Consider the following 16895-nt stretch of genomic DNA (forward strand, 5'->3'; position numbering starts at 1 on the left):
AGGTGTATAAGTCTGGTTAAGTCTCTGTCTTTAGTTCAGTGTGTTAAATAATGTGCTTTTTTGTCATTTGTTGTGTATATTTGGATTATGTTGAGTTGTAAATAAATCCAAACAATCAAAAAGCCATTCTTTTTTAAATCTCCTCATTCTTTGTGCAAGGTTGCTCAGAATGATAGGGCCTGATAGCTCATGATAGGGCCTGATAGCTCCTAATAGGGCCATTAGGGAGGGTCTTTGTCTTTCTCAGGTGTGAAAGAAATTAAATATTCATGATGTTCGCATAAAGCTTTCTCACACAAAACATGTCTTGCCAATTTTAAATCAACATATTGTCTTATCTGAATGAGCAGTCAGGATGATTTTCACATAGTTTGAGCAAATATTCTAGGCTACGTCATACAATTTTCAAAAGTCTTGTGAAGAAATAATCAATATGGGTTTTATGACCTTATTTCAGTGAGAATTTTTTTTGTATTTTCACAAACCACGCATAAATGTCATTATCTCAAAACTACAAACTTTTACATACATGCTGCTGATATATTATTGTAGCAGAGTTTGTGCTGAATACAGTGTAATCAGACTTTAGCCATGAAAATGTCACAAGTAACAGAAATAAGCACAAATGTCAGAGCATGTCAGAACACCTCCAGGGCCCAGAAAACAGCTCAGACCCCAGAGGGTTAACATAGGTTTTCTTAATGACACCTACCTTCATCTGAAATGCTGTCACGTACTGTCAGGCACATGTCTGGATTGGCCTCCAACAGCTCTAGAAGAATGTCTTCCTCTACTGCTGTGTCAGTTTCATCAAAAATGTCAAGTTGAGCTGCATCAGGAAGCCCAAACTTGTTTTTGACTATAAAAAGAGGGAATGTAACCAGATAAAGTCACCTGGGGCAAGGTTTAAATCATCCTGCTTAACAATATTTCCTTGTCTTGTAAATGTTAAACTAAAAGAATCTGCAGCAAAAGTATACTGCCATGTACTAACTAATGTTGATGATTCCACTATGAACTGTCATTAAAAGTAAAGGCCTGCAATTAAAATAAAATATTATGACACAACATTTTAATAAACTGTTAAATACTACCAAAAGTATTTAAATAGTTCAGCCACAGATAATCTTGTGCTGATTTGTTGCTAAAGTGGCTACATATTTTGTTTGGTCTTTAAAGGATGGCTATTTACTTTCCCTGATGAATTCTGAATAAGTGAAGCCTGAGTGCCATTTGGTGTACTTCTTGATACTATGGTATTTCACCTTCAGCAACGTGGTAACATCCTGAAACTTCACCTAGTGGAGAAAAAGCAATAAGTGGTTCAATCTCAACTGCAAGGAGTTAAGAAGGGGGGCTGATGGCTGGGTTGGTAAATATGTGACGTCATTATGTTGTGGCTGACAAGACATGAAATTTCTCTGTACTGTATACGTGTTGCAGCCATTAAGAAAACATATTTCGTTTCATATTTATGTTTAAATATTATAGGCTAATGTTATTTTTTTTTATTTAATCAATGTTGATTATGAAAGTGAGCATGCAGCATGAGAAAGATATGATACATCATGAGATGCGCAATATGTCTGGAGACAAGGAGTGGGTAAGACATGATTTTGACCACTTCATTGAGTTTTGTTTTGTAGAAAGACTCTTTTTAAAAGATTTTCGTTTTGTATAAATTGTATCTTAATTTTGATCAATGTTTTATCAACAAATTGCCTGTATTTAATAAATAAGAAGCAAATATATAGCAGACAATGTAATAAGGGGCCGGCACGATCACTTGCATTGCACGTGAACTGGAGGGCACCGAAACTCAGCGTGTGCCTCACAGATTTGAGAAATATAGGCTATCTATTATAGAAAGCTTGAAATGTCTACTTTTAAATGAAAATATTCAAAACCCCCCAAAAAATAGGCTACTCTCTGATTATGTAATCCATATGAAATGTGCATTTCTCTCTGGCGTTCATGGCGAGTCCGCATTGTCAACTTCATCTTTGCAGCGACAAGGAAAACACCAGTTTTTTAATAAACAATTAAATGTCTCCTTGCTATTTTTGACACAATCATAATCATTACTTTTGCCAGTTCTTTGTGGCAAGCTTTATGCGTGCGGTCGTGCGCTTGAGTGCGGCTATATTACGTAAACGCTCATTCTGTATTACTATATCCACCAACCTTTACAAAGGAGCTTTGATTGTTGTTGGTGAGGCGCAGTAATCCTTTATCCGTGGCTTTAGCACATATAAAACAAATCACAGAGTCAGATTCTCTAATGTAATGCAGCCATTCCATTTGTCAAACCATCCACATTGAAATGAACGCTCGAACGTTTCCCCACCAAATCTCCTGCCTGGAAATTTCATCCTGGGTTGGTAGGGCTTGTCATCTTCCCTGGAAGCCATCCGATCATGTGTCCCAACCTCAGCAGAGTCCATACTAACGTCCAGCTCACAAACCTCGCTGCTCGCGGATGCTGACATAGCCCTACTAACGACGTTAGTCTGAACCGAGTTTGTGTCAGTGTCAGTGTTTGGTGCGGTTCAGTCCCCGTTTCATCGTCATTGTTGTTGGCATCCTTTGTTTGAGAAGAATTCCCATGACTATTTTTACTTTTATTAACCGTGTTACTCGAAAAAAAAGTCAGAAATTTGTGCTGCATATTGCTAGCCATGACCAAACGAGTGTGAGGTGACGGAAGCACTTCCTGAGGAGTAAACTAGTATTTTATCAATGAAATATTACTAATAATTAATTATTAGTTTATATCTTATACACTGGCCATAATTTTAATCCCATATCAAACACAGTATGTTATGTCTATTTTAATTTATTTATTTTTTATTTCACGTTTTTAAGTACAATATTATGTTAGTCCACAGCCCCCCTCGTCACTATGACAAGGGGGCGTACTAATCTAGACCGACGGGTAAACGCGAATAACAAAAAACTCCGCCAGCGTGGCTTGGAGGTAAGACAACACCTACTTGTAAAATTTGCAGTAGTCTGTCTCACTTGTGTATTATAATAAATATCACTCACCCTAGAAAACCCACAAAAATAAGAAAAGCAGTAGATGATGCAGTGGGTTTCACTTGTATGTGTTTTTGTAATGTTGTCATGCAAGTTATGTCTACAGAGGTTTTAACCACATTTGAGTATCCAGAAATATGATTTCTAAAATATTTTGAATGCATGTCCTGATGTGTCATTTTTCAGTGTTAACAATGCACTAATGTTAATATTTCATTTGCACCCCTGTGTTATAATTTTTCATAAGTATCCTTTTCTGCTTTTTTGAGCAATTCTGGAGAAAATGAGGCTGCAGGGGAAGGTAACCCCCATGCAGGCAAAGAAAAAATAGGACAACTTAAAAACAAAATATAAAGTAAGAAAGTTAATACTCACATATTTGCTGAAATGTATTGTGCTGTTGTTGTAAACAAGCCATGGTTAATTTGCTCTGCCTTAGGATTGCAAGTGTCCTGGGACAGGAGAGGGAGTGGGTGGGAAACCCACACTTCAAGGTGGTGGGACAGAGGCATTCTGTCAATCCCCCGTCCTCATCGCCTCAATCCCTGAGGACAGACCAGGGTCAAGTTCAGCAGTGAGTGCCCACGGTGAGGAGGAGCCAGCAACAGCAGCACCAGCACCCGCACCACCACCAGCAGGAGCACCCGCACCAGCACCAGCAGCACCCGCACCACCACCAGCAGGAGCACCAGCACGGAGAAAGCGGGACTATGAGGAGAAGATGCTGAACCTCATTAGAGAGGACAAGGCTCTACAAAGGGAGGCAGAGGAGAGGAGAGCTCGAGAGAGCAGGGAGAGGATGGACAGGCTGTTTGTTCTTCTTGAGCGTATGGTGGAGAAAGTTTTTTTTTTTTTTTGTATATATAAAAGAGGAAACTTTCATTCTGTACAGTTAATTTTTTTATTTACATTAAATTAGGTAATATATATATATATATTTAAAAGAGGAAACTTATGTTTTGTGCAGTTTATTTTTGTAATCTAAGTTATATTAAATGAGGAATTTTATTTCTTTATTTTTTTCAAACTTGTGTACAGTTTATTTAAAATGAAGAATAAACATTATTTTGTTCCATTTCTGTGCATTATTTTTTAAATAACTTGATGTGTTGGGATATGAAATATAAAGGAATAGTTCTTGACATTGCTTATTTTTTTAATGACAGGTTTGACAGGCAATTTGAAAACAAACAAACAATATTTTGTAATAACATTTGTAAAAAAATAAATAATTATATAGATAACGTTTTATAAATAATAAATAACCATTTACAACATATTGTACAACTTATATATCATCTGAATTTAAATGAACAGTACATAAAACAAGATTTCAGCTGAGCAGGGAGATCCTGGTGGTGCTGCTGGACCCGGGTGGGCTCCACAATAGAGACCCTGGTAAGGCCTCTCTGCCGGTGGGACATCATCTAGGATGGTCTCCAGAGTGTTTGACTGCATAATTTCCACTGTCCACTGCATTGTCTAACAACAGGTTTGCAGGGCTGACTCAATTGACGGCTGCCATCTCACTGAGATCATTTCAAAAAGAGGGAAGAATAAAATAAATCAACTCGCATCCTCAAATCAAAGCATCAAAAATTTCGAGATGTAAACCCATTCTATGGACATTAATTTTTGGTTTTGGCCATTATAGCTTTAAAGTTCTCTGACTTGCCTGTTACAAATAATCATGGTCAATGGGAACCTCCTCCAGGGCAGACACCTCTGCAGACAGCTGGTCACGCCAGGGAGCCCCACTGACCGTCTCCAAAACATGCTCCCCCTCATCCTCTGCATCATCCTCCTCGTGCTTATCCTCCGGGGCCATGATGTCACCAACCCCAAGACAGATGTTGTGGAGGATGGCACAGGCTGTGATGACCTGAAAAGAAAAAAACAAAAAAATGATATGGTCTGGAAGAAAGAAGTTAATTATGTTTTTTGCAAATGTATTTTCATTTAACTTAGAGGCTTGGTCGTGTTCACCATCCGAGGTCTCATCATGTTCGCACGAGGATGCATAGCGCCCATTCCACCCATTCCGGGAAAACCACTCTGCTGGCTCATCTGACTCATCATGGGGTTAAACCCTGGTCCAGACTTTTATTTTTTAGGGAATGTGACTGGACAGTTGCTCTAACATTTATGTGAACTAGAGGTGCACGATATTGACAAAAAGTGATATTGCAATATCGATAATGAATATTGCGATATTGATATTCATTTAGATATTTTTAAACATATGTAAAACTACAAAAGTTATGGGAAAACGCATCAAAATAGATTCATAACAAATAAAACAAGTTTTCTTAAAACATAAGGTTTATTGAGCGCATTCGAGACGGATTTGAATCTGATCGCTGAAACCACTTCAGGAGGAGATCTGGGCCGCATTCCAGACGAAACTGGACAAGTGTAAATGCATTTGGTTGTTGAAACCACATATGTAAATGTACTCCTCCCAAAAACACTAAAAAATAAACGTTTGAGAACGTGTTATAGGCTACATGTCATGTTATGGCCAGATATGACGATGCTGTAGCTGTGTCCCAATGTGAAGTCTGCATCCTCCGAAGGCCGTATTTGAAGGCCGATTGCGTCACAGCGGCGCGTCGAAACGTCACAGCGGAGCGACGAAGGATGTCCCAATTCAAAGGCTGCACACTTCGGAGGTCGCATTTGAAGGCCGATTGCGTCACCGCGGCGTGATGAAGGCTGTCCCAATTCAATTCTGCATCCTCCGAAGTCCGTATTCGAAGGCCGGTTGCGTCATCGCGGCGCGACGAAGGCTAAAGCGACGCCAAATGCACCCTTCGTTTCCCCGTGAAAGGAAGGATACATAAATGGACACTTTGCGGACTATCCTACCCCATAATTCATCGCGCGGCGGTGACGACAGCATTTTTATTAATAAATAAATAAATAAATGACGGCCGAGAGTTCGCTGGTGGACGGCAAATTCACATTTAAATGTAAGTATTATGTTTTCATTTACTCAAATAGCTAGTGAAACCTGAGTTAAAAGCCACATGTTTTTCTTTCTTATAAACTTCACCATAACTCCTTCACCATTGCGTGGCTTCATTTGTCAGGTGGTCTGAGGCAAAACTTGAGCTAATAGTTTAATAATTGTTTCAGGAAGCAAGGAGCAGACAGCTCAATTTATTAAACTGCAATTTAAAATAAATAAATAAACTAAATAAATTAAATTAAATGTTATTGTAATATTTGCACTAGTCTGTCTAACTTGTGTAAATAAGAAATATCACTCACCCTATAAAGCCCACAACAATAGGAAAAGCAGTAGATAAGGCAATGGGGTTTCACTTGTATGTGTTTTTGTAGTGCTGCTATGTCTACAAAGGTTTTAACCAAATTTGAGTATTCATGAATATGATTTCTGAACATGAATATGATTTTAAAAATACAAAGTAAGAAAGTTGAGATCACATCTTTGCTGAAATGTATGTGCTGTTGTTGTTAACAAGCCATGGTTATTTTGCTCTGCCTTAGGATTGCACGTGTCCTGGGACAGGAGAGGGTGTGAGTGGGAACCCACTGCTGAAACTTGGCCCTGGTTTGTCCTCATGGATGAGATGATTGCACCCTCATTGCCTCAATCCCTGAGGACGCACTCTCTTCTTGAAAGAATGATTAAGAAATATATATATATATATATATATATATATATATATATATATATATATATACTTTAACTTTTTTCACTTATATTTTTTAAAAGGAAAAAAAAATATGCAACTTTAAATGTGTAAATAAAAGAGAATTCATTGCTCTGGACATTGTTTATTTTTGTAATGACAGTCATAATTTCTACATGAAACAAATTCTTCTATAACGTTTTTCCCCCAACTATTTACAACATACGTTAAACATCTCAAAATCAACATAAACATTTAAATTTACAGTACATAAAATAAGAAAAAATTATGTAGAGTTTTATTGAGCTGAGTGGGAGACCCTGGTGTGCTGCTGGACCGGGATGGGCTCCACAATAGAGACCCGGGTAAGGCCTCCTGCTGGTGGGACATCATCTGGGATGCTCTCCAGAGTGTTTGACTGCATATTTTCACTATCCACTAAGTTGTCTACCAACAGGTTTGCAGGGCTGACTCATGGAATAAATATTGAGATACTTTATTACACTAAAGTACTTGTAATAACCACTAATACCACTAATTGGGGGAAAAACTATTAGTCATATATTTCAAACCTTAGTTAAGCAAAATTATCTTGCATACTCTAATGTACTTAAGGTATCAAGAGTAAAAGTAAAGGAATTCTGGAGGAAAAAAACCTTGTCAGGGTTTTTATGATGTTTCTGCTTTTATATTAGCCTACTGCATATGTTGCATTTTACTTCTGGAATATTTTCAAGGTTGATACATTTAAACTATATACTTTTGTGTAGTTTATTGTAAAACAATGCATCATATTGTAAAATAACATAATTTTGTAGTGTTGCTGTCCTGTGTGGGAAAATCACTTCGAGTATTAACGATGTAGTTCCTTACATACCACCACTGGTTATTTTGAAAATTAAAGTAAATGTAGGCCTATTGTCACAATATTAACAAATTGTTGCGAACTACAGCTCTGTTATATTTCAAAGGGCGCATCTGAAGCGCTCGGACCGGTCTAGCCTACAGAGGACTGTTCTTGTCGCCTAGCAACATGTGACTGACAGCTGCCGATGAAGAGCGGGAGTAACATTCGCACTGGACTTTTTATATTCAACTGAGTTTTATATTCAAATAGGGTTGAAAGCCTGTGTAAATATATTTACCAAGGTCCATTTATGTGCATAATAAAAAAAGAATACACTAGCCTACAAAATCGCATCAAGGTAAGATATAGCCTAAATGAACATTTGAATCTTCAGCTAAGCTGAAAGTACATGACCTGAAACATCCTTATTAATACCATGTCCTCCAGTAAAATATAAAACATAAAAATGACAATAGCCAATTCTGGCTCCATAGCTGTTTACTCAATTATATCAAATGAATTGTCAGGATGGCAGCATACTCTCGCACCGTTGCTTGGCGCCTGGAGCGGTAATCGGGAACACCTGGCTGCACAATTAGGAAATCCTACGAAGGCTGCATGGTGTGCCGTTCGGAGGACGCATAGGCTGCATCGTTTGAAGTCCGCAGCCTTCGAAGGATGCAGTCTTCACATTGGGACACAGCTTGAGTCTGCAACACGCATCACCGCATGAGCAGCTGAGCATCTACCGGTCAAGCCAACGCGCAAACTATCGCAAATCAAAGTGAAAGTAAGTCGCAGATGCTTTACACACAAGTATCTTCATTAAAAGTAAAGAAGCGAAATTATCTTACCAGGGCTGTTGCCGTTCTCTATTATTGCGGTATTTGATTTTGACATTTTAGCTGATGATCAATAAAATGCAGCTCATAACTGTGTTCGGTGACATGAACTCTGCATATAGCGCGGGAATTGAAGATCGGATTTATATCCGTTTTGCAAAAACACGTGAACAGGTGTAAAAGGAATCGTTTTGATAAATCAGATAGCTATCCGATCTGTGATAATGCATGAAGTGGCCAGGTGGCCTGATGTTTATACTTGCGCGCTGGTGTGTGCGTCGAGTGTGTGTGTGGACTGTGTGGTAGAGAGTGAGAGAGTGACGGCGATTAGCTTTGGAGCGACTCTACAGTCATATTGAGAGAAACAAAGTGTCTCCCTTGTTCTTTCTGACCACTGTTGGAAATCTGTAGCATGAAAAGTTAACCCTCTCCTTGATTTCATGTTTATGGAGAAGTAGAACCAGGAAATCAGTCGAGGGAAATGCAACGGTGCATGTCGGACGGGACGCATCATAAACAAAATATCGCATAAATATCGCAAGACTTTCGATATGATATCGGGCAACGTGATATCGCGATAACGATATTGATTCGATATATCGTGCACCCCTAATGTGAACACATCTGTTCCATGAAGCAGGTTGGCTGAGTACCTGGTTGATGAGATCCGGTATGCCAAGGGCACGGTCGATCTCCTCCAGAGCAATGACATCAGTGTTGTTGAGTAGAGAGTCCAGCTGGTCCAACAGAGCTCGCTCATCACTCTGACCCTCAGTGGTGGATGGAGGGACCAGAAGATCATCCAGAGAGTTATTAAATGGCAGCCTGATATATAAAAAGAGAGCAAAGAGGACGCTATTGACTTTTGGGTGTAAAAACCATCGAAACATCGTTGAAACAAAATAAATTTACTTGAGAAGCAATAAGATGCACAACCTTGTTTTCAAAAAAATATATCTTGAATTAAGTACTTTTTTGGTTTTAAGAATAAATCTAACAATTTCGTGCTTAAAAAAAGGGGGGCAATTTTATATGAATTATATAAACTTAACTTAATGCAAATCTTATTTGCAAATTTATTAAATTATATATTTCTCAAACAAAAAACATTAAATATATAAATATTATATATTATACACTCACCTAAAGGATTATTAGGAACACCTGTTCAATTTCTCATTAAATCAATTATCTAATCAACCATTCACATGGCAGTTGCTTCAATGCATTTAGTGGTGTGGTCCTGGTCAAGACAATCTCCTGAACTCCAAACTGAATGTCAGAATGGGAAAGAAAGGTGATTTAAGCAATTTTGAGCGTGGCATGGTTGTTGGTGCCAGACGGGCCGGTCTGAGTATTTCACAATCTGCTCAGTTACTGGGATTTTCACGCACAACCATTTCTAGGGTTTACAAAGAATGGTGTGAAAAGGGAAAAACATCCAGTATGCGGCAGTCCTGTGGGCGAAAATGCCTTGTTGATGCTAGAGGTCAGAGGAGAATGGGCCGACTGATTCAAGCTGATAGAAGAGCAACTTTGACTTAAATAACCACTCGTTACAACCGAGGTATGCAGCAAAGCATTTGTGAAGCCACAACACGCACAACCTTGAGGCGGATGGGCTACAACAGCAGAAGACCCCACCGGGTACCACTCATCTCCACTACAAATAGGAAAAAGAGGCTACAATTTGCACGAGCTCACCAAAATTGGACAGTTGAAGACTGGAAAAATGTTGCCTGGTCTGATGAGTCTCGATTTCTGTTGAGACATTCAGATGGTAGAGTCAGAATTTGGCGTAAACAGAATGAGAACATGGATCCATCATGCCTTGTTACCACTGTGCAGGCTGGTGGTGGTGGTGTAATGGTGTGGGGGATGTTTTCTTGGCACACTTTAGGCCCCTTAGTGCCAATTGGGCATCGTTTAAATGCCACGGCCTACCTGAGCATTGTTTCTGACCATGTCCATCCCTTTATGACCACCATGTACCCATCCTCTGATGGCTACTTCCAGCAGGATAATGCACCATGTCACAAAGCTCGAATCATTTCAAATTGGTTTCTTGAACATGACAATGAGTTCACTGTACTAAAATGGCCCCCACAGTCACCAGATCTCAACCCAATAGAGCATCTTTGGGATGTGGTGGAACAGGAGCTTCGTGCACTGGATGTGCATCCCACAAATCTCCATCAGCTGCAAGATGCTATCCTATCAATATGGGCCAACATTTCTAAAGAATGCTTTCAGCACCTTGTTGAATCAATGCCACGTAGAATTATACGTGTATTCGTATCGAACCATTCGGTATGAGGCTTTCGGTTCGGTTTTCGGTACGCATTACGTACCGAACGGTTCGTTGGACCATTTTTTCTGCCAACAACAATTTCGTTATTTCAAATGAAAGGCGCGTCGCGGGTGGCAAGTGTGGCGCGACCACAACATCAACTGGCAAATGTAATGAACGAAACTGAGCTACTCTTATTGTGTTTGTGTGGACCGTTATCAGTTTTGACCTGTGAAGCGGGACTCGCGAGCCCTATGCCATGCGCGAGCCTGATCAAGCAACACCACACAGCGCTAAGAGATCCAGACCAGTAAAGAAAGCATTTGAATTTCAAATGCTTTTTGAAATCGCCACTGAAGTAATAACATCGCTGTGAGATCTAGTGAGAAACATGCATGAAGACTCAAAATTCATCATTTAATGTTGTTTTTAGTACCGGTATTATTATTACTTTTTATTAATATGCATAATCAGTATTATGTATCTCTTTTATACTTTTTATATACATTCATAATCATTTGTACAATGTATTTTGTGAAGATGTGGGAGAAAGATAGACTTTGGTGGACTTTGAGTGTGTGCTGACTTTGTGTGCTGGAAAGACTGTAATGTTATACAAAGCATAGCATAAGGGTATACATTCCAACGTTAATGGAAACCATATGTTCCTCTGCTGAATGTATGTGTTATGTGTATGTGCTATGGTGATGTAGTTTTTTCCTGGTCGGGGTATAAAAACCAAGCCCGTAGAGAAGATGACCGGAGAAGATGATGAGAAACTAGATTGAGGGCTTGTCCTGTCTCTTCTCTCCTATGTCTTATATAATTAAATAAATAAGAGATCTCTTGGCAAAATCACTGGTGTCTGTTTCCATGAAATGAAACAACAGGGGAAAGCAAGATTTTTAAATCAACAATGCACATTTCTCTGTTATTAACGGATCAAACTGCGCTGACATGGAAACCAGGAAGAAACATTGTGCCATGAATGAACTACCCAGTGTCCACAGATCAGCAACATTCACCATGGATTTGCTGTAGTAACACTAACTGCAACGTATGGAAGTTTGTCAGGAATAGTGCTATAATGCTCTCAAGTAACATTACGCCGGTTTTATTTTGACATTATGAATACAATTGCTGCCCTCAAATGTTAATCTGAACTAAAATAAACCTGTTTATAACTAGCCTACTACTACAATATTACATTTCATTTTGTCCAAGAAGCTGTTTTGTTTTATATGCTCATAAAAAGAGTCAAATATAGCTCCATTATTGTTCAGTAAAAAAAATAATAAAAAAAATCATAATTTATGATGTTAGTTTCATTAAATAAAATAATAATAATAAAAAAAAATTCAAGGAAATTTCTCTGGCATTTATTTATTTTTGCTGTATGGAAAACGTACCGAATCGAACCGTAGTGAACCGTGACACAAGTGTATCGTATCGAACCTTAACGCGTTATTACCGGCGTTAACGCAAACCCATTTTAACGCGATACATTTTTTTATCGCGAGATTAACAGTCTTTTTGGCCTAGCAAACTTTGTAGTTTTTTTCACATGCTTTTGCAACAGGACGCGGCATGCTGCTCTATGAAACCCATTCATTTCAATGGCTTGTGCCGCGCGAGGACGTTTTGTTGCTTCGTCGACCAAAGCCAGTTTTTACCACACATAGACTAATTCGTGGCGGTGCGCCACAGAATCAACACCGGCCGCCACATATTGCGTTTCGTTATAAAAAAAATACAAAAAATACGCTATTTAAAACATGCAGCGTATTCATTCAGCTGCATTTCCTTTCCCAGCTCTCCCTCCGTCTCTCTGTCACTCGCACGTCTCTCTCACAACACAAGCGATTTTTTTGTCTCGCCAAGACCTTATTTGATCGGTGAGTGATGTAGTAGATGACTGAAAGAACGAGCAGAGAGAGAGGCCCGGTCGTGCGCGCGCCCCCTTACCGCCTTCAAACTGTCTTGTTCTCTCTTGCTCCCTCGCGCATATTATTCAAAATCAATTGAGAATTGACACGATGGTAAAAGATCGGAAGATCGAAGTTTCACATTAAGCATTCGGGTATTTTTTTCCTGAATTACTGCTGGGTGTTGTGCTAAAAAAAAAAAAATTACATTGTCTTATCTTCCTTGAAAAGCGTTCCGTCCATTCAGCTGAAATGAAAAACACTTTCAATAAACAAAACAAAACCTATCCAATGATTAAATGTTTTCTGTGTTGACAAATCTGCGATGTCCTAACTGCCGGGATAATCATACAATGCGTACAAGTCCGCTAATGACACGTCCGATTCGCGAACTAATGACTCCTTTGAACCAATTCAACCAAAACAATCTTTTAGTTTAGACTGTTTGCGGTAAATGCAGTTGGGTTGTCGAGGTCAAAATTCTAAATAAGCTGTGAATCAAATAAACTTACTATAAATAATGTTGTCATTTTTTTACTCTTACACAGAATTTTTGGATTTTGTGAAGGTGTGAATCATTTTTGATTAATATTCAATATATTAAAGTTCTGTGTAACAGATTATTAACGGAGATTATTAATTTATTTTAATACATTTGTTTTATTGTATGGACTGAAAAAAAATTATTATTACAGTTTTTCTCGATTGCTTAAACACATTTCTTGAAACTATGCCTCATATTCTCAAAACTATAAACACAAATCCATAACGTCTCACCCAATTCCCCAAACATCCTATTTTCAGGTCAAAATGAAGCTCTACACTCAAAACCATTCACTCTTGCTGAAAAACCAAACTTTGCCCTCAGACAGGACACACAAACACTCAAAATCACACACACTACAACATAGTCTAAGACACTGGTGCAATAAATTCAAAACAACATTTCCAAAACTGGTAAGTTATGTTGCTTGTGGTTCCCCCCTCACAAACCTTTTCACATGATGAACACAAAAGACACAACCAGTGGATACATTGGCACATTTTTACAGTATTCATACACAGAAAACACACTTTTTTTTCCTGTTTTACTCTTTTTCTTTTTTTTTACTCTCTCCTCAATTTTTTTATTTTTTTATATTTACTTACAGTAAGATGTGTGTGACCAACATATGAGAGTAAAAGAGCACACACAAACCTTACTCTAATATGGAATTGTATTGGAATGGTAAAGAGTGTTGGGACGTGACAGGAGGGCCTCCACTCAAGGATACAATATGATGAACAAGTCTAAGAATGTTCCACATATGGTTGAAATACCATCATTTGCCTAGAAAAGATAACATTCTGGGAGTCCAGACTATAAAGGATGAAGGATGCCCTCCCTTCACTGTCACACTCTGCAGCCACTCTGTGTGACTGTACGACTGCTGGCCTTTTCTTGCAAGAAAATAAACCTCATCAAAGACTATTGGAAATGTTTGTCTCTTATTCAGTGATAGAATCTTGTTTGCCACCACACCTCCCTGAAGGTTCTCAAGGCGACGGTAAAGCGACTCAAGTTTGGCCTTACTCATAGCCCAGCCTCCCTCATAGTCACACCATTGACTAACACATGGGCAACTAGAGTGGCTTGAATTTCATCTGAGACTGCTTGTCTTCTTATCCTTGCCCTTCCTCCTCCTCATTCTTATCCCTCTTCGATCTCTTCCTTCATGCCTTTCTGGATCCATTGTTCCAAAACGCAATAAACTGATTTGGGCCCTTTTATCTCTCTATTGAAGGATCTGACTGATGTGTGTTAAATTTTGACTCCTAGTGTTTCCACTTGGGTAATTGTGTGCTAACTGAGCTGAAGCTGTGCTGATTGAGTGAACAATTTTGAATGCTAGTGCTTTCTATATGACAACATGGTCTAAGCAATGAGAAATTAAGGGATTTGTGTGTAGAGTTTTGCAGTGACAGTTCAACAAATCTGACTCATGTGTCAAAACAGGGAATAGTGTTTATAGTTTAGTGAAATGGGTGTGCTTTTTGATAAATGGCATTATGGTTTTGAAATTTTAGTTCAAAAGCCTGGTTATAGTGTTTAAGCAATCGAGAAAAACTGTAAGAAAAAAAAGACCTGTTTGCATTATGTGGTCCCTCCATTACCATCCCACTGTCCGGCCATGAAGGGGACTGTGGTGGAGGTGCCTGCCCTCTGAACGAATTTATACCCATTCCTACATCATAAGGCCCTGCAATAACAACATCATGCAGTTTGAAAGATTTCATTTGATATATTACCTGTTTTAATAGGTACACACTGCTGGTTTTTAGTTATTCTGAATTAACAGCACTTACCCATATCCATTAACTGCTGCTGCAACATGGATCTGGTTGCAGGAACGCTGTTAGATCGGTTAACCATGGGTCCTCCCATCATGCTCTTAGGATTGTGGTCCATGCCTGCACGACCCATGCCAGGGTGCCTGACAGGGCCGCCGGTGGAACCAGACATTGTCCAATCTCCTGCACCTGCCATAGGGGGCCGATTGGGCATTCCCATTGGCCTGTTTGGACCTCCTGGGAACAAAATAGTGGAAATGTTAAAAATCCAGCTATAGAATGAATGTATGCACAGTTTTACAGTTACGTTTATGTTTAAATGTTGAAAATATGAGACTCACCCATGACCATCTGGTTGTCAGTGTGCTCCTCCAGCTTTGGCTTGACCTCTGTGGCATTGGGCTCTTTGGAGTCATCCTTATTGAGGAGGTAGTGAAGAAGGGCTTGGGGCTTTTTTCCTTCTTTCGGACTGTGCTGCTTCTGTTTGAGATCCAGATTCCTCCCTTCAGCGCCTGGGTGCTCTGAACCAAGGGAGGCCTTACCAGTGGCCTCGGCTGTGATGCGAGCCACCTCATCGGGCGTGATTCCAATTTGAAGAAGCTTGTGAAGTATCTTGTGTTTTTCTAAGGTGTGAGTACTGTGATGTCCACCGGGACAAGCCGTGGACGACACTCCTCCCGAGCCTTGCTGATTCAGGTTATTCCCTGACGATGAACCGGAGGAGGAGGACACCCCCGTTGATGAAGGACTCATCATGCCACTTCCTGCCTCCTTTGAGTCGGAACCCATTGGAGTGGAGGCGCGGCCTGGGACGGGTCCACCAGTCGCAGTCCCAATCCCAATCTCTTCAGTTGGGGATGTGAGCATCTGAAGTAATTTCTTGTGGCCCTTTCCATCAGGGACTCTCCGGTTGACTTCCGCCCCAGTCGAACCGTCCTTGTTAGACTGACTGTCCGGCTTATCCATGGTCTCTGATGAAGAGGCCTGTTGTTGATCCAACCCTGTGCTGTGAGCACTTGACGGGCTCTTGGAGTCACCAGCGCTGGGTTTGTTGTTGCCGGTCTGGCCTTGCTGACTGGACTGGGTCGAGTTGATGCTGGGAGAACTGTCAGATTCAGGCATGAAAACAGGCCAGGGGTAAAAAAGGTGAGAAGGATGCGGCATATATACTACCCCCCCCACCACAAAAAAAAAAAAAAAAAAAAGCTGCATTAGTAATACCAGTGTTTCTCACAGGATTTTTTTGGATCACTGTGGTGAGTGGACCTCTGCCACTCTAGGGGGGTTCGGGGGCATGGTCCCCCGTAAGAAAATTTTGTGCTTTTTAATGTTAAATTCATCAATCTGGTGCAAATTAAACAAAGAAAAATTCAAAACTCTTTTAGTGTCTGTCTACATTACTACTACAATAATAGTTATAATATTAATCCCATGATAGTAATAGCCATATATTGTAAAACAAATGCACTGAAAAATAAAGGAAACTTTCATAATTAGTTTTGTACTAATTTCTATACTTGAAAGAGTATATTTCTATACTTCACATTAAAGATGTGATTGGGCTAGCCCAGTATCAATCAAGAAAAGAACCAATGGGTCGCTGATCTACGTGTTTCATCCACTGATTTATATAATGACATGTCATTATATAGAGCCGTGGTTTCATCGGGTGTCAGAAAAAAAAAACTAGCGCTGACTTTTTTTTGACCAATGCATTACACACTAATTACGCACTGTCTAACCCAGCGCCGCCAAATAAGCAAAACAAAACGTATGGGCCGCCGATGTACGAGTTTTATGGGCCGTTAAGACAAAAACAAAACAAAAAAGTATGAGATGTATCGGCCAAAAAGCACGTCGATCCACCGGGAATCTCCCGGTAGTCCCGATGGCATTAGCCTACATGCCTGGACGTCACACAAAACAAAATCCTACCTGTAGCCAGAGATGTATAAAGTACTA

The 16895-nt window shown here is 39.6% G+C and overlaps 1 protein-coding gene across 1 annotated transcript; it reads right to left on the reverse strand.

The window, feature by feature from the left end:
• Positions 1 to 4178: 4178 nt before the first annotated feature.
• Positions 4179 to 16868, reverse strand: LOC307157337 (nuclear receptor coactivator 3-like). Its single transcript, XM_079869223.1, has 6 exons — positions 15275 to 16868; positions 14949 to 15170; positions 14728 to 14842; positions 9041 to 9212; positions 4715 to 4921; positions 4179 to 4568 (listed from the first exon to the last, which is right to left on the reverse strand). The coding sequence occupies exons 1-5, from the start codon at positions 16143 to 16145 to the stop codon at positions 4718 to 4720; spliced, it is 1584 nt and encodes a 527-aa protein (XP_079725349.1). The 5' UTR covers positions 16146 to 16868; the 3' UTR covers positions 4179 to 4568; positions 4715 to 4717.
• Between the last annotated feature and the right edge of the window lie 27 nt (positions 16869 to 16895).

The sequence above is a fragment of the Squalius cephalus genome (assembly GCF_949319135.1).
Source record: "Squalius cephalus genome assembly, chromosome: 4".
Classification (NCBI taxonomy): Eukaryota; Metazoa; Chordata; class Actinopteri; order Cypriniformes; family Leuciscidae; genus Squalius; species Squalius cephalus.

Bases quoted from the DNA above. Each gene is read 5' to 3' on its own strand.
- LOC307157337 (XM_079869223.1), bottom strand. From the start codon at position 16,145: ATGCAGCTTTTTTTTTTTTTTTTTTTTGTGGTGGGGGGGGTAGTATAT. The intron at 14,843-14,948 runs GTAAGTGCTGTT...TTGTTATTGCAG, and splicing joins GCAGCAGTTAATGGATATGG to GGCCTTATGATGTAGGAATG. The intron at 4,922-9,040 runs GTACTCAGCCAA...TTTTCTTTTCAG, and splicing joins TACCGGATCTCATCAACCAG to GTCATCACAGCCTGTGCCAT.